Below are 27,226 nucleotides of genomic sequence, written 5' to 3'. Positions count from 1 at the left end.
ATTTACAGCCAGACCTTAGTGAACCCATATTTGATCTACCGGTGACTGTAGAAAATACGAGCTTGCAATCATTTACTACCCCCCCCACCGTAAGGTCTGAAAAAAAAAAAAAAAAAAAGAAAGAGCTTCACTTTTGGGATGTTACAGATGGAGGCTCAGTGGATACTTTTTCTCTACAGTGTCTTTTCACACGGACTTTCTCATCAGGTGTGCTTGTTGATTCGTTTCGGAACTTTTGGAAGTCTATGGGCAGGCAGATGTAAACATATGTGCGTCCGTTGACTTCTGATTACCAGATCCCAAATAAAAAAAAAAAATAAAAAAAAAAAAAAAACACACACACACACACACACACACACACACACACACACACACACCAAACAAACTTTTCTTTTTTCCAGGACGCAGTTTTTAGCATTTTTATTTATTTTTACAGGACACAGTTTTTTAGCATTTTTTTTTTTTTTCACAGGACGCAGTTTTTAGCATTTTTATTTATTTTTACAGGACACAGTTTTTTAGCATTTTTTTTTTTTTCACAGGACGCAGTTCTTTAATATTTTTTATCCGGATGTGGTAATCAGAAGTAAACAAACGCATGTCCGTTTACATCTGCCTGCCCATAGGACTTCCAAAAGTTCTGAAACGAATCAACAAGCAGACCCGATAAGAAAGTCCGTGTGAAAAGACAATGTAGGGAAAAAGTAGCCACTGAACCTCCATCTGTAAGATCCCAAAAGTGAAGCCCCCCCCCCCCCCCGTTCACATTGGCGATACCTGTGCAGGTTTCCGCATCGCAATTTAACTCGCAGGTAGTTCACAGTAAACCGCTGCGAGTGTCAATATAAAGTTAATGATATCCCCAAATCGGTTCGCAGAACGCAGTTCAAATTGTGGAATTGGATCGGATTACAGTGCAGAAGAGAAAAAAAAAAAAAAAAAAAAAAGGATCCTGCATCATTTCGGGGTGATGCGATGTGATAAATTCACAAAGCACACATGTGATATGCACAGCAATGTGATGTGAATCACACGCAATGTCTGGCATTGCATAAGTGTGAACCCAGTCTTAATCTCAAAAAACGAATGATGGCCCATGCTTTAATAAACGATCGTTTTTTCCCCCCCAATTGATGTCTCTGATGTGAACGATTGATCTATAGCCAAGAAGCCATTCAAACAATATTACAGACATGGTGAAGTGGATTTAGAGCAATAGTTGCAAGATACGATCGTAGGATTTTTACGGAATCTCTGTTTCACCATGGATTCTCATAATCTGACGGATCAAAATCCAATCAAATTTATGAACAAGGCATCTTAGTGCTGCTAATTGAAAAGGATCTGCCCTGGCTGAGCCACTCCGTTTGAACTGATCTAAGTCAAGTCTTAAGTGGGGTACACACTATGAAAATCGGGAAAACGTTCTTCCAATTTTTCCTCGATATTTCACAGCAAATTGGAACCAATAAAAGACTATTAAGACTAAGACAAGAATTCGTATGAAAGTTATTACGAATATTCTCGTGCGACAAAAGGTTTTTTATGCTGTTTATTGTTACTGACTGACTATGTGCAGTCACTTTTCGGACTTTTCTTGTACGAAAACGAACACACACAATGCATGGCCTCTATGGGCAGGTATGAATGAGCCTCAAAAAAAAGGTATTAAAAGAGAAGTGTAGGAAATTAAAATAAATAAATAAATCAAAACCTGCATACTCACCCAGATGGCTGCAGCATCGATCCGATGCTATATCTGTCCCCCACCAGCTCTACACCGAGAACAAAGCAATCAGATTTCGGGTCTGCTATGAGCACAGAGTGGCGACTGTCCCTCACCCCTCCAGTGCTCACTGGAACTCCGAACTGTTGTCGGGCATCTGGGCAGATCCCAGCATTGTCAGGATCCCCACAGAGCCTGGACTGGCTCTATGACATCAGTCGACAGAGAACTTTAAGCACACTGTTGGCTGATCCTGGGTCACAGGGCTGCAGAACCAAGTGCATTCCTGTGACCCACAGGGGAAGTTTGGTCAAAAAAAAAAAAAAAAAGCTTTGGGTCATACTTCTCCTTTAAATGTTTACAGAATACTCATTTGCAGGAAACTTTTATCACAAATCTTATGTCTACAGGTAATCTAAGGTATATATACCAGCATGATCTGCATCCAAATCTTATCACGATTATAAACTTGTGAAAGCAAACAGGGTTGTTATAATAGAATGCAGTAGGTTTCATCAGAAAAACATGCCAAGCAAAATTGTACAAATACAAACCAGACAAAATGCTTTATTTTTCTACACACAGAGTGAAAAGAGAAGAAGGAAAAAAAAAAAAAAGTCTTCACCTTCCCCCAACAGCGAGATGCTTGGGAGGTGTACAAAGGTAAGGTTTAGTGTGTGCTATCAGAGGTGAACAGCAGCAATAGAGCCGCAGTCCCCTTGGAAACGCGCTGCACCCTCTGTTTGATGAGCAAACAATGGTACCTTTTGAGCCAGTACCAAGCAGGCAGGGCAAGGGGCAGCCAAACAGTCCTGGAACTTACAAAGTTGATAAAGCACATGAATTCACTCACAGGTCACAAAGAAAAAAAAAAACACAACACACAGAAAATTCAAGCATGACAATGGAGAGCGAGACTTCATCTCACAGCACCAGTTCATCAACATTTGGATACAGGACAACCACCGCACAGGGCTTGTATTCTCACTCTGGTTATTTAGCCAAAGGACCATTGAAAGACCCCCTTCATCAAAAAAAAAAAAAAAAAAAAAAAAAGAAATAAATTAAATAATAAATAAAAAATAATAAATAAATAAAATAAAAAACCTGTAAAAAAAGATAGCCATTTACAAGTGGCTCCACACATCCTCATCCTTGCTTTAAGCTGTAAACAATTTATCACTACCTCAAGCAAGCAGTAAAACAAGGTGCGTCTCTTCATCCCCTCTTCCATTAAAAAGCACAGTCAAACATTGAAAAAAAAAAAATAAAAATAAAAAAAAAGAAGTACAGGAGTTTCTTGGCCTTGGGGAGTGGCAGAATATACAGTGAATCGAAGGAATCTCGGAGCAGCAGATACATGCTCAAACATGGCCTATCCTTGGTAACAAACAGATAACTGATGCTACAGAATTCTTAACAGAGAAGCAAATTTAAGGCACGCAAAGATGTTGTAGAAGACCAAATCTGCAGTCAATTTCCTTGAATGAGTTCTAAAGAATGGCTGCATCACATGTGTGTGTAACAGATAGCGTTCAATAAGGTGAAACACACTGCAACCACAGTACAATTTTATTTAAGGATTGCCTTCCACACCCCACATTGCTTTCCCATCTGACACCAAACATTTTTTAAAGTTAAAACCCTACTTATCCTCTAAAAATACTAAAAGATTTAATATGCAATAAATACAGCTTCATATAAAAAAGGGAGGTGCATGGTGCAATGGGAGCTGCCATCCTGATGGATAAACCTGTGGTTGAAGAGCGATTGAGTAGCCTCTATTTTACTTGATGAAGGCCCCTTGAACCTCCCTTTACGCAAAGGGAGCCTTCACTGCTGGAAGCATGGCATCGCTGTGGGAGTGAACCTAAAGCTGCCCATTTATGGAGCGATTTTCTTTTCTGCAACTATAAGGAAAAAAAAAAAAATAAAAAAAAATAAATAAATAAAAAAAAAAAAAAATCGCTCGATTCCCCCAACACAGTCAGTGTTGATGGGAGAATCTGCCGCAGAGCCATTGTGGTTGGGTGAGGGAAACCACCCCCCATCATGAGAACACAGTGATTACTGTTAGCAGGTATAATAGCCGCTAGTGATAATCACATGTAAAATCCAACAGACTGGTTGTACCCAAGTTGATCAATTAACTTGGGTACATTCAGCCTGCCCATACATGGTTTTGAATCTCATCTGAACCCTGCTGAACTGGCCGAGATTCGAATAGTCTATGGCCAGCTCAACACAAGGAGGTTAAGTGGCTCCATTAGGATTGGCTACAAAGACCCAAGGTGACTGGGGGAAGCCTGAAGTCTAGGAAAAGGCTACGCTGGAACACATTCCATTGCTCTGAGGAGATTCAGCTGTCACAAGAGTTGCCCACCCATCTGCCTCTTGTGAGGTTTTGTCACAGCTTTTATTGGCGGTTTTGACCTTCCCAGCAATAGATGTTGCCCTCAAGTTAAATTCTGGGGTCAGTATAGAGTTGCCACCTCATCCCTTTAAACCCAAACACATATGAATTACACAGGTTCTGAAGACTAATTTAATGCAGATAAGGCAACAAGTGAGTTTAATTACCACCTAAATCAGCCTCAGAACCTGTGTCATTAATATGCGTTTGGGTTTAAAGGGATGAGGTGGCAACCCTAGGTCAGTCTAATGCCCGTCTGGTTCTGATGGTAAGGACAGGCCACTTAGACTATGTTAGTTTATGTTTTATGGGTGCTCACAATATAATTGTGACCGGTGTCCTGTCGGATAGTGTCCACTGTGTACATTCCAAAAATAGCTGAAGATGAACGGCGCCTGCGCCGTGGAGTCCAGGTTCTAGCCCCACCATCCAAGTGGACAGAGTTAGAATAAGAGAGCAACACACAGCAAAGCCATGCCCGAAGCGTGGCGAGTGAAGCGAGCCTGCGAGGGGCCCTCTAATATGTGCAAGCCCTATGTCCACTTGGATGGTGGGGCTTGCACCTCGACTCACGGCGCAGGCGCCGTTCATCTTCGGAGATTTTCTGAATCTCCTTCTGCTCTGTACTGCGCAAGCTCTGCGCCTGCGCAGTAGGGGACGGACACTTTTAGATGGCCGGACGCTATATGTCAGAACACCGGCATTGTTTGCTACATTTAGAAAGTTCAATAAAGCTGTGGTCTTGCCTTATTTCCAACGTAATCAGCTTATGTATCTTTTTTTTGGTCTATTCGCTGGTGATAAATGAGCATATGCTTCTCAGCAGTCATGACACACTGCATGCCTCAAAGAGTCAGGAGGTATGTATTAACCCACCACCAGTGTAGAATACTGTGGGGGCTTGAAGGGGAGAGCTGTTTTTGAGCTTGGAGATAAAGATCCTGAAGCCTGAATGGTTAAGATAAGTAACCATATCTGTTGGTGCAGGACCTGGATAAAGTAAACCTTTCCCAAACCTGCAAAATTCAAAGTAAGCACATGATGAAAAAGGACATAAGCACGGGTTCCCTTTTGTGAAAGAAACATGTCAAAGTGATTAGTAGATCTGTATATATAGGACACCAAAATGATATCAAGTTTAGCTTTTCTTGCATGGGCCTCCTGACCTCCTAGAGAAGCTGGCCAATAACTCAAAGTACCAATAGAGATGTTTAGGTGGTGAAAAAGGGTCAGTGCCATACAACTTTTCCTTCAACAACTGAGACTGGCATATCATTTTGTTCCCTCACATATTCAGAGATGTAACCTCTGCTTAACCATCGTTTTCATGACTTGCGCACTCCCAACTGCCCAGGTTTGGGATGGGCTTACTTTAAAAAAATACCATAAGCTCAAAACAGACAAGATATAATATGTAATGTCAGCCATATATGTGAGAAATTCATACTAACAGCACATTGGGCAGGCCAAGATTCAAATGCCTGAACAGAATGATGATCACCAAAGCGGAACAGCAGATTTCAATACACTCGGTGCAGTGTTAAAATATGCAACACGGCTATGACTTGTATGACTCTTCTACTGCAGTCTATTACCACGTGCATGTCAAAATGTACGAGAGGGCTCCATTTAAAACTAAAACAACATTTAGATCACACAAGACACAACCTGGCAACAGTCAGTTTGCATTTCTGACTTGGTAAAATACTGTATCTGTACATACATGCGGAGATAACATGAGAAAGTGGCCTTTTTAAACCTGACATAGCAACAAAAACGCACAAGATGTAAAGGAGCCTCAAACATAAGGCTTGAAAGGAGCAACAGTTGGTGCCCAGAGCATTTCTCCCCCTCCCCCTGCTCTCCATCTCTTCCACACCCTTCCAGCAACTATCACAAATCCTCAGGCCTCACGACTGCCAGCTGACAGAACTGTTTAGTCAGCAACCAGAGGTAGAGATACAGAAAGCTTCCACGACTCCATCACTTCAGCCCACGTCCAACGGCCCCAGCTCCACCAGCACGTTAATCGAGTACCACTAATAGGAACACACTCCCCACACTAAACTCTTCTTTGTATTGTATACTTATTACAATTATTACTAACTGACAATATACATTAATTCAGTGTTAAAAACAATCAACTACATGTACCATTATAAAAAAATACAATTAATACTAATATCAGCTGAAAAAACAAAAAAATGTCCACATACACAAAAAAAAAAAAAAAAAAAACACGACCATAGCGCACATCAGTAGGAATAGAACTCACATTCACTATTATCAAGAAAATGTTCTGTGCTGCGACTATCCTCATCTTATTTCCCAAATACGCTTCACTTTAAAACAACATATTAATACTAATCCCATAGAACATGATGCTGGAATTAAAAAAAGCACACCAAGGTAAACATTTCTAAGCTTTTATGTCCCTAGAAAAAAAAAAAAAAAAAAAATCAAGCCACTAAAGTCACCCCAGCCCAGAACAGTGCCCGGAGTATAGGGCGTCGCTAGTGTTGTCTTTTTTGTTTTGGATATTTGCAGGTAAGAATTCACAACTTTGGTTCAGTTTCATTTTAGGGCTCGTTCACATGGGTGAACTCCGCCAGCAGATCTGCCCGTTCAGCAGGGGGGGGGAATCTGTCCACCGATACCCGATGAGCAGGTGGATGACAGGTCCACTTATGCACAGCCGGCACTGCTTTTCTCTTTGGGCAGCTGGATGTAAACATCCGACTGTCCGTTTACATCCGATCTGTCAGATGGTGGAAAACAGGTCCCCCCCATTTGTCTGTTTTTAGCTGAACCGATCGGATGTTTGCAGGGGGGGGGGGATAATGGACACATATCCATTTACACCTACCACTCCATAGAGGGAAATGGATGGTGCAATCGGGTCAAACCTAAAATGTATATGACAGGCGGACCACATTGGTCCTCCTTTAAGCAAAAAATGGGTCCAAACACCAAGTTTAGAACCAACTTTTACAAAAGAACACCACGATTTGAGTACAAGGCTGTTTCTAATAGGTGAAAGCAACCTCTCAGTCAAGGTTCTGTGGAATCATAGGGTTCCTTCAAAGATTGTTAGGGGTTCCTTGAACAACAAACACATTTCTACTTCTTAGACAAGTACCACTGACCCAAATTATCTTTTTGGCTATAATTGTAAGTGGAATGCTTCTCACTGAGCACCAGTGTAAAGGGGTCCTTCTCACAATGGCCTCCAGCAAAAAGGGGCCAATCTCCACTGATCACTAATGAAAGGAGGCACTGCAATGACCACCTCAATAGGAAGAAACACTGTACGCATTTTCTTTGCCATTATCAAATTCATTATTTTATAATACGGAAAAATAATTAGCAAGGTTCCTTGAGAAGTTATATCAAGGGTAAAAAAAATAAAAATAAATAAAAAGGCTAAAGGGATGAGAATGACAGTTTTTTTTTATATTTAGGCTGGGTTCACACCGCTGCGGCAGCGAGAACCGGATGCAATTCCCACCGCACTGCAGTGCAAATCACATCCGATCTCTGTGCGATCCGAGTTCAGCCATACAGATAGTATGGCTGAATTCGCATCGCACCCGCCGCAAACTCGCACGGGACTTTTTTTGGTCCGCAGCAGAATCGGATCGTATGGGTGTTCACACCATGTGATCCGATTCCTGTCCGAGTTTGCAGATCGCACTGCGATATGCGAACTGATCTGGGGGTGTCATTAAGGTTTCACTGACAATCCCAGCAGTCCGCATAGGGCAGTGTGAACTGCCGGCGGGAGGCATGCGATGCGGGAAAATGCTGCGGATTCGCGGCGTTCCCGCATCGCTCCAGTGTGAACCCGGCCTTATGCCCCGTTAACAGTTGGAAGGCCTGTAATGTGTGCTTTCCAACTGAGTTAGAAGTATAACCTTCTGCTTTAGCACAAAAAAAAAAAAAAATGATATATTATATATATATATATATATATATATATATATATATATATATATATATATATATATATATATATATATATATATATATATATATATATATATATATATATATATATATATATATATTTTTTTTTTTTTTTTTTTTTATTACAATTCTACAAAGTGGAGAGGTGTGCAAAGTGGCGAACTTAAAAAAAAAAAAATAAAAAATAAAAAATAAAAAAACTGAATTGCTCTAATGGCTTCATACAGATGAACAAGTTTATAGTTCTAAAAACAACCAATTAAAGAAAAAAAAACATCATATTTAAATTATGACATTACGAAAAAAAGTTTGAGACTGAAAAATCATGTTACCATACACAAAAAGCAGTAACATCAGAGAATACAGCTCTTACATCCTTTGTAATGAGTTTTTGGCCACCAAGCTGTCTGTGTCCAATTAACCCCTTAGGTCTAAGTATCCCACGCTGGCTGTTGGCAGCAAATATTTTAATGGAAATCAGACTGCTCTGGGCAGTGTTCCCCATGTTTTCTCTCCCTCCCTTCAGCTCGGAGATGATTTCTGCTCTAGCAACTTCCCCCATCTTGTGAGAGCAGTATGTACAGTACAGCCTTCATGTTTCACTTCCTTCATCACTGATGCCTGTCTAGGTGCTCTGTCTGCCTCCGCATCCAACGTGTCAGCGTCTATACATACTAGTTAGGAAAAAATATGTGACATTACACATTCTACATCCAGTTAAAAAGAGGAGTCCTACAAAGCCGACTGGCTATAGTGACCGAAAATGAAGGCAAATCTATGTGACATATTCTTTTCATGTGTCTGTGTTGCAACATTATTTCAGACACACCAAGCATTCTTCTGTGAGTAACAGATAAAGAAGAACTCCAGCTTGCATAGGTGTTCTGTTAGATGGTCAACTTAAAGTGAACATTTTCTTTCCCTAAACATGTAGGGATCTCAAACTGGCAGCCCTCCAGCTGTTGCGGAACTACAAGTCCCATCATGCTTGTAACTGTCAGCCTTGCAATGCCTCATGGGAATTGTAGTTTTGCAACAGCTGGAGGGCCACCGATTTGAGACCCCTGATGTAGACAAAATAATATCAAATCTTCTTTTAATTCATCGGCTGTTCCAAAAGCACACATTTTTTTTATTTTTTTTTCCACAAAACTGGCAGTCTAAGCAGACTAAACAGTGCTGTTACCAATATGCTAATTTTGACTTGATGTCAAATCAACAACTAAAGCAGGAACCGGCTAAGATTCAAACCATGTATGGAAAGGTTGAATGTAACCAAGTTGATCGGTCAACTTGGGCACAACCAGCCTGCCAGATTTTACATAGGATTATCGCTAGTGACTGTAGCCGCTAGTAGCATCTGAAACCCACTGAACATCAAAAGTAGGTGTATGTACTTGCAAAGTGTTTATAACTCTCCCCCCCCCCCCCCCCCCCTTTAATTTCCTTTTTTACCATTTAATCTTTTATATTTTATTACTACAACTCACGGATTATACTGACATCCTGTAATTTTAATTTTATTTTTTTTATGGGTTGTTAACACTACAAGACCCTACATTTTTTTCCCCAGTGTTGAAAAGCTGAGAAGGATTTTTAACACTATTTACAAAGAGGGAATCATAAAATGTTAATAGTTATCCTTTTATTTTTACTCAGCGATTTTGTTTTAGGGGGGTTCCATAAGACCACAGATTTTATAAGGGTTCCCCCAGAGTACAAGGATCTAGAAGGGATGCTGTATAGGAAATAAAACGAGCAAGACTGCCAAAAGAATCTCCCAACCCAACAATGTCACAATTTGTAACAAAGAAGAAGAAATTCAGATTTTCTAAAGCACAGATGTGGTTTATAGCAAAAAATATATAGCAAAAAAATATATATATATAATAATAAATAAAAGTTTGAAAAGAAACATCCAAAAAAATAAATATAGTGTGTGGATTTCATCAGTTTGCCCCAAAGTGTACATGCCGATCATTGTGGCTCAGAACTTATGTTTCACAGGTTCATCTTGGTTTGTGGTGGCAACATACCCAACAACTGCAGTTTACTTGTAAGGACTAATTTATATATATATATATATATATATATATATATATATATATATATATATATATATATATATATATATATATATATATATATATATATATATATATATATATATATACACACACACACACACACACACACACACATATACACATAATATATTACTGGTGCAGTGCATTTAAACATTACACACATCTGTACAAGTAGGTATGTCCCTGTGTCCACTGCAGCTTACCCATGCGCTCTAAAAGTGAACAATTCTATTCAGGGTAGGTGCTAGACTATTTGGGCCCTAGGCAAGACCAGCCACTTACACCCCCAGCCCCCCCCCCCCCCAATCAGCAATGATATATCTGTACAGAAATAAAAGGGGAGATAAAAACAAACTCGAAGTAACAGAGATCGTGTGCAGCAAAATATAGCCCCAGAATGAACACAAGGCTGTGACAGGTTTACCAGTCCAACTACACCATCCAGGGAAAGGAACAAAGGGTAGTACCACCAGTGCCTCCACAAGGCCAAATTACCTACCAAACCTCCCTATATACTGCCCACGGGAGAGAACGCACCACCCACACCAGTACCCCCATCTGCTCTCCCGGTCCAAGACCCAAAGCAGAACCAATTACCGCTGTTGCCATCTTGAAAGCAGGCAGGGAGGTGGCATACTGAGCTCCAGGCTTTGGAGCCAACAGGGAGTGCGGGAAAACACTCCCCCCCCCCCCCAAAAAAAAAAAAAGGGCATCCAAAATGTATATGTGTATATAATATAAACATAAAAAATAAATAGAAAAAAAACCCACACACCACAAACACACACAGGGACTGGTCAAGGTCAAACAGTACAAACCAGCGGCCCTGGCTGTGCCCTAGACAGCAGTGCACCCTAGGAGGCTGCCATGTTCGCCTAGTAGTAACACCAGGCCCTGGTGCTATTAAACACTTGCCAATTTACATCTGCTGAAAGTCAGAGCTCCGAGCGTCAAGCTGCATGTGTTAATATCAATATAATAATATTATGTCTAGATATAAGCTCATAATGCTTAGACTTCTTCCTTCATTTTAGAATAAAGCTATTCTATATTACTAGTTTAACATATGCAGAACATCACGCTGAAAAATAAAAATAAATTCAGCATGTGAACTGTAAGTTGCAGGATTCCAACAAGACCTTTTTTTCACAACATCACTAACAGACAGACAATCTATATACCCACACATCCTTTATGCATTTTTCTTAACCTTTGCTCCTGCTTTAACGAGTAGCTGCACCCTTTGCTTGGAATTCACCCATGACACACCATCAAATTCTCTCAGCTTTATACCTTTGTAAGGGTTCGATCTCACACTTTCATCTTTCAAATAACCAGAAGAAGTGCTCCCTTTTCCACAGCAAATAATGTTTATATAAAGACAGGCTAAATTCTGATGTTAAACGAGTCTGCACACCACTGAACAGAAATCATACAACCTGTTATGAACAGACATCACCTAATAATATAGACATATTAATATGGATAGTGATAGAAGTAGTTAAAGTGGTTGTAAACCCCTATACCGGGTAAAGGGACTATACTCAGGTGATACATAGATGAAACAAATCCTCCTACATATGTTGAGCATGTCTACCTGCAGTCTTTGCTTCTCTACCAAAAAAAGTGCTGAATTTATAACATTGTCGGAGGAGATATATATATATATATATATATTTAATAAAAATAATAATAAATAATATAAAAATGCACATGCGCGTGAAAGCCACTGTTCATGGCACAGGGCTCGGAAGGAACAGCACCCGAGCCCTTCAGAGCACACGCGCCATTGATGTCACTGGCTGCATGCAATGTAAATATATCCTAAAAAAAAAAAAATACAAAAAAATAAAATAATAAAAAATATAAAATTATATGCTTTGACTACATGTATAAAAAGCATGATACATAAGATTCTAACGTGTTTCGGCTTTTGCAGCCTTCCTCATAGCATATGCTACACAATGAGGAAGGCTGCAAAAGCCAAAAACTTAAATCGCTTAATGATGAAGCACAAGATGTATGTGTGAAACGTGTCTCTATGACTGTTTTCTGGTGTCATGGCGATTTCACAGGGATTACAATAAAGGCATTTGGAACCTTTGGATGTAGTAATAGTATATAGATAGGGACCTTGGACTGTGGGCTCCTTGAAGGTAGGGATTGATGTGCAATGTACAGTGATGGGGACAATTGTAGACATTCAGGTTGAACTGGATGGACTGGTGTCTTTATTCAACCTTACTACTACCTTGGGAGTTGAACGCCCTAGCCAGACCTAGACTCCAGCTCCTGGGTATAAAAAAATAGCAGTTGAGCTTGGGGAATATGATATTTAATTTAGATTTGCCTGAACAGTGGCTGCATCTGACTGGATGCAGCTGTGGTTCAGCTGACAATTTTCTGTCCAACTCTTTGATTTTGTCAAAGGATGTCGAGTGGGAGGGTGCCGACAGGGCAGTCCAAAGCGAATCTCCTCCGATTCTGCAGGAACCAGACAAAATTGGTCAGTGTATGGCCAGCATAGGAGTACATGCATATGGCTGTGATAAAAATTACAGATCGCCTTTTTCAGGATCTTGCTGAATAGGTGAAAAAAGGTTTGCGTTTTCATGCTTATATAAGTACATTCAGTACTATGAAACATGAAGTTCGTACAATGCTTAGACATGTAAAATTCTGCTTCCATTTCATTCAATTTACACATGCATGTACATGTGATTATACGTATACATGTGTGAATTACAGACTTTGGGATGCAGATTTCTCTATTTCTACAGATCTGAACACAGTGCAAGTTTACTGATCTTAATGCATTGTGCGCATGGGCCTGAAGAAAACAGAACGGTGTTCAGATCCATAGAGAAACATAACACTGTACTGATTACAACGCTGGGTGTTTTGTATCCATATGCATGAGCCCTAAAATGCAAAATAGATCTGTAGCAAAGAGTTTTTAAATTCTTGTCTGACATTCTTACTATAGCCAACACTAATTCAGACATTGGATAAGTAACATATTTACAGAAAAAGTCATTTTATCATGACTAGACCATAAAACATGACTTTTTACAGTGTTCATCAAACGGTGAAACATTGTACCAAGCTATCCCAGCAGAAGGTACAATATGTCCGCATATTGTGTGAATTCACTTCCAGTCACACTGCTCCTCTGCAGAGCTACAAGTCACCTAACTGGTTGATGTGAAAACAAAACAGAAAATGGGGGCTGTGTTTTAGGTGCAAACAAGTGGTCTGCTTACCATAAATAAACAAAAAATGTGACAGGACATTAAAGCGTTAGAAAATGGACGACTCTAGAGGAGGAAAAGTTGTTTCTTTAGTTCGTAATGCAACTATACATTGACTTTTTATCTAGACCTGAGACAGGTACATTCACAGATGTGTATATAAAATATATATATATATATATATATATATATATATATATATATATATATATATATATATATATACATACATATATACACACATACACACACATAGGTTTGTGCCTGGGGTCTGGTGTGTCCTTGTTTACTGTTTCAGGTGCAAATCAGGTCCGAATTTTTGCCTGAATTCACACCTGAAAATCTGACACAAAGTCACACAGGACATTTATTGAAGCTTACCAAGCCTCAAATACAACTTGTCAGTTAAATTTTATGCAGACAACACTGATGTCTACAGTGACTGCAACTATCAGTATACACTGGCAGTACTTCATTACCTCAACATAACTTAGGTAATGCGTGCAAAAAAAAAAAAAAAAAAAAAAAAAAAAAAAAAAAAACACACCACACACTTCTTAAAATTAGGATCAAGGTAGAAATTGATGACAATTGCCTACAACTCAGAAGCAGAATGTGCTCAGAGTACAGTAATTATAGCCTGGCTGGGGTGACCACATGCAGGAATGTTGGGTACCTGGTCCCCTTCTGCATCCTGTTTTTCCATCTGGTGGCCTCTGTCATTATCGTCTCCTGTATTGATGTAGGGCTGACGGGAGGAACAGCATGTACCATGGGACCAAGCACCACCAACACTCTTATGCCGTGTACACACGGTCAGACTTTCCGGCAGAAAAAAGGTCAGACGGAATCATTTCATTTATTTATTTATTTTTTAATTATGACGGATCTATGTTTTAAATCAATTTCTATCGTGGGGCTATGCAATTAGCAGACCTCCAGCTGTTGCAGAACTACAAGTCCCATGAGGCATAGCAAGACTGACAGCCACAAGCATCACACCCAGAGGCAGAGGCACGATGGGACTTGTAGTTTTGCAACAGCTGGAGGGCCACTAATTGCATATCCCCGTTCTATCGGGAAAAACGTTTGCCTGTATGCTGTTCCGACGGACCAAAAACGACACAAGGGCAGCTATCGGCTACTGAACTTCCATTTTTCTAGTCCCGTTGTACATCACCACATTCTAAACAATCAGACTTCGGTGTGATCGTGTGTAGGCAAGTCCGTCTCAGTGAAACTCAGTCAGAAAAACTGCCAGAGTTTATTCTGACAGAAAAAAACAGTCGTGTGTACGCAGAATTAGAGAAGTGTGTAGGATGCTTACGATTTTTTGGTGGCCATAGTGCTTCAATGGAGCAAAGATAAGATTTACCTTCTTTTGGACAAATATTTAATGATTTTTTTCCCCCCAGGGTGCTTATTTAAGCCAAAAAAATAAAAAAAAGTGATATTTTAATTTTTATGTTCTATACAAAAAAAAAAAAAAACTAAAATTACACATATCTCTAGTCTCATGGCCATCATTGTAGAGGTTGCTTAGTGGAGACTGAACTTTATTAATCATAAATCTCCATTTACTGGATTATTCAAAAGAAGCCACTGCAAAGGATACAGCATTAGGTGAAATTTCAGCATCTATAGCAACCAATGCCTTGTAACGATCTAACTTCATAAAAAAAAAAATGATTCAGATGGTTGTTATGGGTTTCTACACTTAAGCTGGCCCATACAATAGTAAAATTTTGTTTGAAATATTACATTTTAAAAGAACCCCCATTCATTAACTAGGTCAAATCAATGTTCATTTTTGACCACAGTGATGAGAAAAATCAAAAAGGAGCGAGCTGGAATTTTTTTCTCAAACAAATCTAATCTAAGAGGGATTGAAGTTTGCGTTCAGGAAAGTCCATTCGCTCCAAACTTGAATGTTAAAAGTAAAACGTTTTTTGAAGTAATTTGGAACGTCATTTGTCAAATGTACTGAAAACTTTTGTACAAATATTACGTTCGTTCAAAAAAAAATCTACTCGTGTATGTTCAGCTTTAGCACATTGTTCCTCACACAATTTACTGAATGAACCACTTGTGTGTTTCATTTCCAGACTCTTCTGTAGGTTAAGTGACTGGTCCTATCATTGCACCACAATAAAGATGTTAATCAGGTTTTGTGTGGACCTCTTTGAAATGCAGATTATAAACCGAGAACTTTATCTTATCACTAGTTTTTCATGTCTGGTAAGAGCAAGGAGAAACAGGGAGGGGCGGACAATAGTGAGTATGTAACATGTAGTCCATTCTTACCTGGTTTTCCATCATGGAGTGCCAGCTTTCTGTCCCAGTCACAACAGGGTTCACTTTGGATGTCTGCAATTCATTAGCATCTATTAGCACTCTGAAAATAACTTTGCTATAAGTCCACTGTTTACATGAAACAAAAATGTATGCTCAACTAATCACTTTCTATGGTAACAGTATGCGACTGAAACATGTACAGTACCTGGGAATATATAATAAAGCATGGTAAAAATGGAAAAAAATGAATGGAATGTTGGAACTCATCAATGCATCATATATATTTAGTCCAATACTTGGTCATGTATTATGCATCCAATGAAAATGTGTAATTATAGCATGTTCTCTAGTATATTACAACACGCGTAAATAAAACGCAAAAAATAAAATAAAAAAATCTCTGTGCATCCACAGACTTGCATCTCTGAACATCCTACCTTCCCAGGGTCAGATGACTAAGTGATAACCAACACCCATCAAATCCGAATTTCTAAAGAGCTCCAACAAAACCTGGGAGCGTTCTAGAGAGATTTGGAAAAAGAAGGCACCTGGTTGAGTTTCAGGAGCCTCACATGAGAAAGTGTGCGTGTTGGCGATGAATCAGTTTTGAAATCTGGCACTGATGTATAAGTTACCTTTCCAGCATCTTGTTACCATCCTGAGAAAGGATTTATCTGCTTGGCTCCTGGAGGGGCCTGAACTGCACTGCAAGGCTTTTGCAAGTAGGAGTGAAAGCTCACAAAGTAACACCCCACACCTCTTACTGGCAGTACCTTAACCCACTCCCTACCAAAGAAAAATAAATCCCATTCCAACGCAGCATTACATCACAGCTGACCGGAAAACGAAATACGATGGAAAACAGCTGATGTGGTTGATCATGTATTAAAAAAATAAATAAAAAAAAAAAAAAACACAAATACAAGTGGTTTATAGCTTCTCAGCTATATAGTCCCCTTTTACATCACATTCGCTTTTTTTTTTTTAAGTGTCTGTAACATAAAAGTTATTTATAAGTTACCAGAGATACCCATACATGTATATGTCCTACTTAGTATATTCTATACTACTGCAAAAAGTCAGGAATTGTCCTAGAACAAAAACTGTATGGCATTTACTATAAACGACATGGGTTACAACAACAAAACACAACCATAAAAAAACTTAGAGAAAAAAAAATAAAAAACACAACTATTCAGACATTTTTTGTGGGATAATGATATCAAAGGTCCTGAAGAAAGAAAATCCTCAGAGAGGGAAATGAGTTCCCAAACAGGAAAAGAGACAGGCGGTCCAGATCATTAGTTACTAGCCAACATCCTCTTCAAGAAAATCCTTTTGCTTAAAAATGATGATGCAACTGAATCTAGAACCAAGCTATTTGAACTGCTCACGATACAAAGACATTATATAAAATTTTGTAAGCAATTACAAAAAATAAAAACACACACACACACACACACACACACAAATTACAGCTTCTGACCTCAATCTAACACATTATTAAGAAGCTTAGCAGAAGCAAAATGCAAACACCACATTTACTCTGTCACAGAACGTTTCACTGACCTCAATTCTCAAACTAGTTGTGGGATAGGAATGTAAAACATGCCTACACATACGTATACACCTGGTCCAAGATGGAGCTTAAAGCAGCAATGCAGGACACTGAAGGAGGGATGAGGCAACTACTTGCTAATAACCAGTTACAAAAGATAATGCTCAAGATAAAAGACCATCAATGGTGGGAGGGCGTTTTGTGGTTCTGCTTTCAGACCAAACCCTAAACAAGGGCTGTTACGGACAACCTAGCAGTGGGGGAGATTGTGGTCAGGTAAATATTTTCAGTCAGCCATCAGCAGGAGATCCTAAAAAGGTTCCTTCAATGGGGAAAAAAAAAAAAAAAATAAAAAAAAAGCCACTATCTTGACATGTCTGGAGCCAGGACCGTCTTGTCTAGCTAAGCAAATTCAGAGTGATTATGGTCCTCCTATAAAAAAAAAAGGACCATAGTAAGGGAATCCAGCGAAAAACAACAGACATACGGGTTCCTAAGAGGAACCTATGATGAGATATGACCAGATGCACAATCTAGCAGTTATGAGGTGTAATTCACACAGGAAAAGATCGACTCACTTTTAGGGGATGAGTAATTGCAGAAGCAAGAGTGGCTCTGTAAAATCCAAAAAACGTATCCTGGAAGCATCTTTACACCAACCTGAACAGATGCCTGACTAGAACTTTGAATTTATCTTATACTTTCAATATTAGGATGAAAGCTTTTGTTATAGATATTCAAAACTCCCCTAGCAAATCTCTTTTCTTACCATCAGGCAAAGCACGGTATTTAAAATGCATGTCGAATTTCTGAGTTCCAATTTTCTTTGGCATTTTAGAACTTTTTGTTCTTTCTAGACTAGAAACTGGAATTCACAATGATCAGAGGATGACCTCCAACATGGACTGGTAAAATTGCATGGAATCGGATTTGTTGATATGGGCAAAAACTTTACTATTTCTGACTTCAATTCCCACAAAGTAGCCTCATACTGTAGAGCAGTGATGGCAAACCTTGGCACCCCAGATGTTTGGGAACTACCTTTCCCCATGATGTTCATGCACTCTAGGGTGCCAAGGTTCGCCATCGCTGCTATAGACTATGAGATTATAAAATATTTGTCACCAATGGAAATGTTTAAATCCATGCCACACCATTAAAATGTATACCCATGCTATACAAGCATTATTTTTTTTTATTTTAGGAATTGAAAATAGTAGACCCAGTTTCAAAAAAAACACTTACATTCCCGGCATGCCGGAAATGCTAACTTTCACATTGGTTGTGCTCTCAACCAAAACTTTCAAACCATCCAATGCTGGTTTCATAGCTGATCACATGTGCAGCATTATGGCAGTTGAAGAATCATTAGAGGCCAAGATGGCAGCTTCCTTGACTGAAAACGATAGAAGGGTTTACTTCCACTTTAAGAAAATAGTTCAATCTTCACCCAAATGCTCAGCTACAATAGCAGTCCTAAACTTCAGCAGGGGTTACATGTAAACAGCTGGTGTCTTTTTATGAATGACGCCTACATTACGTGCTCATTTAAAAAAAAAAAAATGAATAGTTTTCTGATACAAAAAAGTTACAGTACATACAAAGTTATGCAAATGAAACCACACATCGGAAAAGCTGCGTTTGCGTGGATCTTTGCTTACATAACCCTCCGGAATCTTAGCTAAACAAGACTATACATGCTACGATCATCCTTGGTTTGACTCATCATTCCCAAAAACACATTCGTACCTTGAAAACTAGAATTGCCGTCTTAGTTTTAATGAAAATGTTAATTCATCTGTTTCATCAGACCTTCACCATCTTAACCTCGGGCAACGAGCTAGCATCAACCGATTCTTTATTACTAAGAAGACACAGGGATTCACCCACTGAAATCCCAACCCTGTTCATCCTACCTGTACAGATAAAGTCTCCCATGCAACCCTAATTTAATTAACAAAAGAGGATCCCAATTCATTGCATCATTAGCCTTGGCAACAAGCGGAGCAGGTAAATCCACAAGGCGCTGTTTCAGCTGCTCTTTTTGCCATGGAAACCAGAGGTCCTAAATGTTACCATGTGCTTAACAGCAGCTTGAAGAGGATGCAGGCGTGTACTCTGTCTAAAGCTAATCTACCAAGAAGGTTTCAGACAGGGTGGACATCTGTTACAGACACAGATCCAGCCAGTTGTCTTGATCTGAACTCCCCCAATGCTAAATGCACACAGCTTTTTCCAGTTGCAGGCAACAATAAATTTATAAAGGAGTTATCAGAAAAACGGTCTTGATCATAACAAAAAATAAAAATGTTATTGCTCTATAGGATGCAACAGTGCTTGTGCATCTATAGGACTTTCCAAACTGCAGTAATTTGCTATAAGCATAAGCAGAGTGTTGTACTGTGTTATCCTTTGATTATTCAATAAAGTTTTTTGTTTAAAAAAGGAGAAGTCCAGACTGAGCTTGTTTGGCTGGGCTTCTCCTATGGGTCACAGGAGTGTAGTGTAGTTCGTTTTTCACTCCTGCGACCCGTTTTCAGCAGAGAGCGGTCTGAATCCGCTCTTGTCACTGCCATCAGTCAAGGCAGTGCGCCATCCCGACTTCCCAAGTTTGGATCTGCCAGCTGCCTTTTTGATGGCAGTCTCAGCGAGCCGCTGAGATGGCCGCTCCCCGTCCCTCCACAACTCAGCGCTCCAGTAAGCGCAGGTGGGCAGAGCTGGTTGACAGTCAGCAGCTCTCTGCTTGGGGAGCTGTGAGAACCGAGCCATCGGCGATGTTCGATCGCTTGGTCGTCAGTGCAGAGGTGGTGGGGGACCGATGCTGCATCCACCAAAGTATGAATCTATAAAAAATAAATAGATAAATACTTCTCTTTTAAGTGATACCCTTTATTGGCTACCAAGTTATTATGAATGCAAACTCTTGGAATAACTCAGATCCCTTCATCAGGCTTTAAGCATAATAAAAAAAAAAAAAAAAAAAAAAGAAGGTCTAGCAAAAGGGATCAATAACTCAAATTAGCCAATAAAGGGTATCAAACTCCAACCTTTATGTTATAAGCATAAAATTACCTCTTTTCAAACAGGAAACAATAAGTAACATGACTTTAGTCAGCTACTTAACAAGTTTATCCTTATGACCCCCCCCAAGAAGAACTACAAAAGAAAGGAACAATGCCTGTGGGGGGTTTCAATAAGGTTCCTCCGCCCCTGTTAGCAATGGCATTATGAAAGTCTGGAGTCTGCAGGTGAATCCTTGTCTGCCTATTCAAATACCTGGGTCGACAGAAATCTACTGAGACTCTCGCAAGCTTTTCTTATTTGAATCACACTGAGCAAACAGTCTCCACCCGTAACACACTGCTTTTGTCTGAAGCACCTTTTCACTGAAATCAACCTTTGTTTAATGGCAGGATTGCTAACAGGCTCTAGTGAAAACACGCTACACCGGAATGCTTCCATTCTGCCAAGGAAAATAGGAAAAGTTCTCATATAGGTCTTCAGACTGTAAGTTCTCCTGGCAAGGAACGCATACTCCAGACTTTTGGAGCATCTCATAACCAACATTTTCTTTTCAAATTACATGGGTATTGATCTAGAATTCTGATCAAGTCCAGGCAAATGATACGTAAAACAGGAAAGGAACACATGATACAGTGATAAACTAATCAATACAAATCAAAAAGGTCGATAAACAAACAGATCCTACAAGCCAGTTAGGCAGTGCTCCCTAATAGCTGATTGGATTAAATGTTAGCATTACATGAAGGCGGTATTGAGCATCACCGGTATACATAGGCGGTATTGAGCATCACCAGTATACATAGGCGGTATTGAGCATCACCGGTATACATAGGCGGTATTGAGCATCCCCGGTATACATAGGCCCAGTGCTAAAGGACTAGCACTTCCTTAGGCAACAAGCAGATCAGTCTCAGAAATTAGAAAGCATCATTCAGATCATACAGCTCTCCAGCAATGTCTCCTGTTAATCTCCAATTACAAACACATCTGCTGCCCTTTTTTGTCAACCTTTTACCTCAGAATATTACTGTTGGCGAGGACAGAAATGCGCCTAAAACATAAGATGACAAGCAGTTTATCTGCTGTATGAAGGGTCAAGTGCAGTTTACCTGATGCTCCTATTCCCTACAAGAAGTCAATAAAGTGCCTTTGTGGGAGAAATCTACTATTAAACATGTAAAGTGTGGACTGGGAATTCAGAATTTCTCCATAAATTAAAAAACACAAGACTATACCAGTAGAGAACACTGGCAACCATATTTTCTGAGGTGTACCCTTCATTTGACCTTTAAATGCTAATCCATACGGTTGGGTTTTGCATTGTAACGCTGCAGCTTTACTCATAAAAATAACGTTTATTTACAAAGCGTCCATGACCTTGTTTACTTTCAGTCGCCAATTAACCAGTCTAGGTATAGATTTCACTCTATTCAATCTTAACGTCATTAGACACTATGTAGGGTATACAGAAAGTATCATATTTTGTGGTTGTGCTACTGACTTAAAACATAACATGTGTGAACTACACATGTACCATTTTATTTTTAATTACTTTTTAATACATAATAGTATTTGCACCCTCTGGCAGTTTTGCTGTTAAATAAAAAAAAAGTATACATCTCCTCATCTACACTGCTGCTGGTAAACAATCTGCTTTTATTTTTTATCTCAAACATTTATCCTAAAAGGAAAAAAACTGCTGCTGTAACTGTAAAGCGTGAGCTAGAGTTCATCTTTGATGTTTTTTTTTTATATATATATCTAAATCAGCTAGTACAACTAACACTCCCCTCACCCAGGCCGACAATGATGCTGTCCAAAGATGCCCCTTTGTGCATTCATCCAGAGTGGGCGCACTCTAAAGCCTCATACACACGGTCGGACTTTGTACAAACTTTTCCGTGGACTTTTGTACAAAGGGCGTGGTCCCCAAGTTTGTATTGCATACACACGGTCGGACTTTTTGACATCAAACACGAACGTAGTGGCGTCACAATGTACTGACGCCACTTCAAAGAGGACGTTCAATGACTCCAGCGCCACCTTTGGTCAACTTCTGTATTGTAGTCTGATCTTTTGCATTGGTTCTGAGCATGCGTGTTTGTACCTTGTACAAAAGTCCGATGCTTTTGCGTACACACGGTCGGACTTTGCTCCATCGGACTTTTGTTGCCAGAAAGTTTGTCCGTTCGCACAGCCAACAAAAGTCCGATGAAAACAGAAAAAGTTTGTCCGATGGAGCGTACACAGTCGGATGTTGCTCCAAAACAGCTAATTTGCATGTTTGTTGTCAAAAAGTCCGACCGTGTGTACGGGCCTTTAGGCTGGATTCACACCTATGCAGTTTTAGTGTTTTGCAGATTTGTACTACAGAAAATGTTCCATAGGAAACCATGGTAAATGGGCTGTAGTGCAAATCTGCAAAAAAAAAAAAAAAAATAAAAAACACACACACACACTAAAACTGCATTGGTGCGAATCCAGCCTAGACCTGATTTACACCTATGCAGGTTGCAGTTTGAATATTCCAGATGCATTTTATGTTTTTGATCGATTGGAGTCTATGGAACCAAAAAACTAGAAAAAAGTCCCCGGTCCTTTCCATAAAATGCACAGATGTGAACGCAACTAATGGAAAACCATGTTATAAATGGACTGTAGTGTGGTTCTGCAAAACTTAAAACCCACTAAAAAAAAAAAAATGCATAGGTGTGAACCAGGCCTAAAACAGGAGGAGGCGTGTTACTGGCCAGATCACCAGGTAAAAACAGGGGAAAAACTAATGCAGCCATCACATTTAAGGATTGGCAAGCTGCAATATATTACATTTTTGGTTTAATATTGCTTTTTACGCCAATGTTTTTTTTTTTTTTTTTTTTTTTGTTAACTATACAGGTATGTCACAGATTCTCTCTTACAAAACTCCAGGTTTTGGCAACACAAGTTTAAACATCCTACCTTTTTTTTCGTTCATTCGTTTTCATGCAGTTAGCATGGAGTCCAGAAACAGCCTCAAATACGAGAACGGCTTCAGAAAAGGCATGAACAGTAGAGCTAAAATCCATAATAAATAGATGTTTTGGTGGAGAGCAGCTCCCTCCACACCTCCATCTTATTGTGTGAGTCCTACATCCTTTACCTGATTGCAGATAACAGGATCAGGAAAATGTCCCACCCTTTGCAGCATGTTAGAACAATGATTCATTTTACATTTGTGTCTTTAGCTTGCCAGGTAACAAACCTGGTGGGCAAAATCTTTTCATTGAAAAACAGTCAGCATGATCAGGGAAGGTGGCGGAGCTGGATGTTTAACTCTTACCATGCCAGTAGAATTTAGTCACAAAAGTTTAACAAGGGCAATTAATATTATGGACGGACGTCATGTACCACTAAAGTGGGCCACCAAAAAATAAATAGGAGGTAGAGATAGATAGATATATATCTCTCAAGGAGAAAAAAAAATAAAAAAGCGACAATGTCGTTATAGCATCTATGATGACATTTAATTAGAAATATATTGCTTCCCATTACACAATGTTTACATTATTAAAGTAACTTATGCATTAAGAAAAGCTTAAGTTTAAAAAATAAAGGCAAATAAGCGCATTTATAAAGGAGAGGCGTAAAACACTGATGACATGAATGGTAGATATAATTATACGAAGTCAAGGCGATATATATAATTATATGTAGTAAACATTGTCAAGAACATAGTATTAGTACACTTTGCAAAAACAGATATGGTATAATATTACTTCCTATTTGGATCCGGATGCCTAAATAGCTCAATCAATTTAAAATTCATGCGCTCTGTAATATACCTACTATACACTGGCTTTTCACCCATATGTCTACTTAAACTGTCACACAATCTACTTAGGTGCAATTAAATGACAAACTCACTGTAAGGAGTGAAAATTTTAGCAATAATTAGGCTTGACGGGCTGCTAGTATGACACACTGATTCAGCTCTTTTCTTTGCTGGTAGCAAAAATAGGTTACTACCAGGTGCTAAAGAAAACTGTTGGGAGCTAGACATGTGCAGAGTAAAATATTTCGTTTCGGAATTTCGTTTTCGTCTGAAAACTTAATTTATTTAGTTACTCCCGAAATTCGTTTTTATTTATTTCATTTTTCGTTCAAAAATTGCATTCGTCCGAAAATCCACATGAATCACGGTCAAATCTGTCTTTGAAGGCTTATGGTGTCTGTCGAATGTATAAAGAAGATGCGACGGAGCTAGTATATAGCATACTTTAGAACCCTATTAAAGTCTATGGGACTCCAACGTTCAAAATCTAAAGTGCTCATTTTAAAGGCTAATTTGCAAGTTACTGTCCTAAAAAGTGTTTGGGGACCCGGGTCCTGCCCCAGGGGACATGGATCAATGCAAAAAAAAGTTTTAAAAACGGCCGTTTTTTCGGGAGCAGTGATTTTAATAATGATTAAAGTGAAACAATAAAAGTGTAATATTCCTTTAAATTTCGTAGGGGGGGGTTGTCTATAGTATGCCTGTGAAGGGGCGCATGTTTCCCGTGCTTAGAATTGTCCCTGCACAAAGTGTCATTTATGCAGGAAAAAAAGTCCTTTAAAATCACTCGCAGCTATTATGAATTGTCGGCTCCCGTAATACAGAGAACACTCATTGAAAGTCATTGATAAAAAAATAAATAAATAAATTAAAAAAAAAAGCGTGGGGGTCCCCCAAATTCAATTACCAGGCCCTTCAGGTCTGGTATGGATATTAAGGGGAACCCTGCCTCAAATTTAAGAAAAAATTTGACGTGGGGTTCCCCCTAAATATCCATAACCAGACCCTTCAGGTCTGGTATGGATATTAAGGGGAACCCCGCGTCAAATTTTAAAAAAAATTGACGTGGGGTTCCCCCTAAAAATCCATACCAGACCCTTTATCCGAGCACGCAACCTGGCAGGCCGCAGGAAAAGAGGGGGGGACGAGAGAGCGGCCCCCCCTCCCTCCTGAACCGTACCAGGCCACATGCCCTCAACATTGGGAGGATGCTTTGGGGGTCTGTGACCCCTCAAAGCACCTTGTCCCCATGTTGATGAGGACAAGGGCCTCATCCCCACAACCCTGGCCGGTGGTTGTGGAGGTCTGCGGGCGGGGGGCTTATCAGAATCTGGAAGCCCCCTTTAATAAGGGGACCCCCAGATCCCGGCCCCCCCCCTGTTTGAAATGGTAAGGGGGTACAAAAGTACCCCTACCATTTCACAAAGAAAGTGTAAAAAATGTTTAAATAAAACAAACACACTTTTGAAAAATTCCTTTATTAAAAAAAAAAAAGATTCCAGCGGCGGTAATCCACTCTTGCTATCCATCGACGGACGGTCATCTCTCCATCGATGTCTAATATCATCCAGCGCAGCGCAGCATCCTTCTTCTGTCTCCGTGGAGGAGACACTACAGACATTCCGGCGGCTGACGTTTGTTATATACGGAGGGCGGGGCCACCCGTCACCTGACCCCGCCCCCCTCTGACGCAAGGGGAAACCCGGGGTTCCCCGTGACGTAGGGGTGACCCCGCCCCCCTCTGATGTAACGGAAACCTGCCTGTGTTACATCAGAGGGGTGCGGGTCACCCATACGTCACAGGGAACCCCGGGTTTCCCCTTGCGTCAGAGGGGGGCGGGGTCAGGTGACGGGTGGCCCCGCCCTCCGTATATAACAAACGTCAGCCGCCGGAATGTCTGTAGTGTCTCCTCCACGGAGACAGAAGAAGGATGCTGCGCTGCGCTGGATGATATTAGACATCGCTGGAGAGATGACCGTCCGTCGATGGATAGCAAGAGTGGATTACCGCCGCTGGAATCTTTTTTTTATTTTTTTATTTTTAATAAAGGAATTTTTCAAAAGTGTGTTTGTTTTATTTAAACATTTTTTACACTTTCTTTGTGAAATGGTAGGGGTACTTTTGTACCCCCTTACCATTTCAAACAGGGGGGGGGCCGGGATCTGGGGGTCCCCTTATTAAAGGGGGCTTCCAGATTCTGATAAGCCCCCCGCCCGCAGACCTCCACAACCACCGGCCAGGGTTGTGGGGATGAGGCCCTTGTCCTCATCAACATGGGGACAAGGTGCTTTGAGGGGTCACAGACCCCCAAAGCATCCTCCCAATGTTGAGGGCATGTGGCCTGGTACGGTTCAGGAGGGAGGGGGGGCCGCTCTCTCGTCCCCCCCTCTTTTCCTGCGGCCTGCCAGGTTGCGTGCTCGGATAAAGGGTCTGGTATGGATTTTTAGGGGGAACCCCACGTCAATTTTTTTTTGAATTTGACGCGGGATTCCCCTTAATATCCATACCAGACCTGAAGGGTCTGGTTATGGATATTTAGGGGGAACCCCACGTCAAATTTTTTCTTAAATTTGAGGCAGGGTTCCCCTTAATATCCATACCAGACCTGAAGGGCCTGGTAATTGAATTTGGGGGACCCCCACGCTTTTTTTTTTTTATTTATTTATTTATTTTTTTATCAATGACTTTCAATGAGTGTTCTCTGTATTACGGGAGCCGACAATTCATTATAGCTGCGAGTGATTTTAAAGGACTTTTTTTCCTGCATAAATGACACTTTGTGCAGGGACAATTCTAAGCACGGGAAACATGCGCCCCTTCACAGGCATACTATAGACAACCCCCCCCTACGAAATTTAAAGGAATATTACACTTTTATTGTTTCACTTTAATCATTATTAAAATCACTGCTCCCGAAAAAACGGCCGTTTTTAAAACTTTTTTTTGCATTGATACATGTCCCCTGGGGCAGGACCTGGGTCCCCAAACACTTTTTAGGACAGTATCTTGCAGAATCTTTTCTCTCTGTCAAATCTTTTTTCTCTGTCGAATATTTTCTCTATATAATCTTGGACTAATAGAGGTAAGGTTAGGC

The 27,226-nt window shown here is 40.1% G+C and overlaps 1 protein-coding gene across 1 annotated transcript in view; it reads right to left on the bottom strand.

Moving 5' to 3' along the window:
- RREB1 (ras responsive element binding protein 1) overlaps nt 1–27,226 on the bottom strand; it is a 120,747-nt gene that overhangs the window by 84,471 nt on the left and 9,050 nt on the right. The window contains exon 2 of the mRNA XM_077492147.1: nt 15,748–15,810. Within this exon, the coding sequence (XP_077348273.1) occupies nt 15,748–15,762 (15 nt within the window). The 5' untranslated portion in view covers nt 15,763–15,810. The remainder of the gene's footprint in view (nt 1–15,747; nt 15,811–27,226) is intronic.

This window comes from Lithobates pipiens, unplaced genomic scaffold, assembly GCF_037356315.1.
Source record: "Lithobates pipiens isolate NorthernLeopardFrog02 unplaced genomic scaffold, aLitPip1_a1.2 Scaffold_19, whole genome shotgun sequence".
In the NCBI taxonomy this organism is placed as follows: Eukaryota; Metazoa; Chordata; class Amphibia; order Anura; family Ranidae; genus Lithobates; species Lithobates pipiens.
This window is presented reverse-complemented; position numbering and strand designations above follow the sequence as displayed.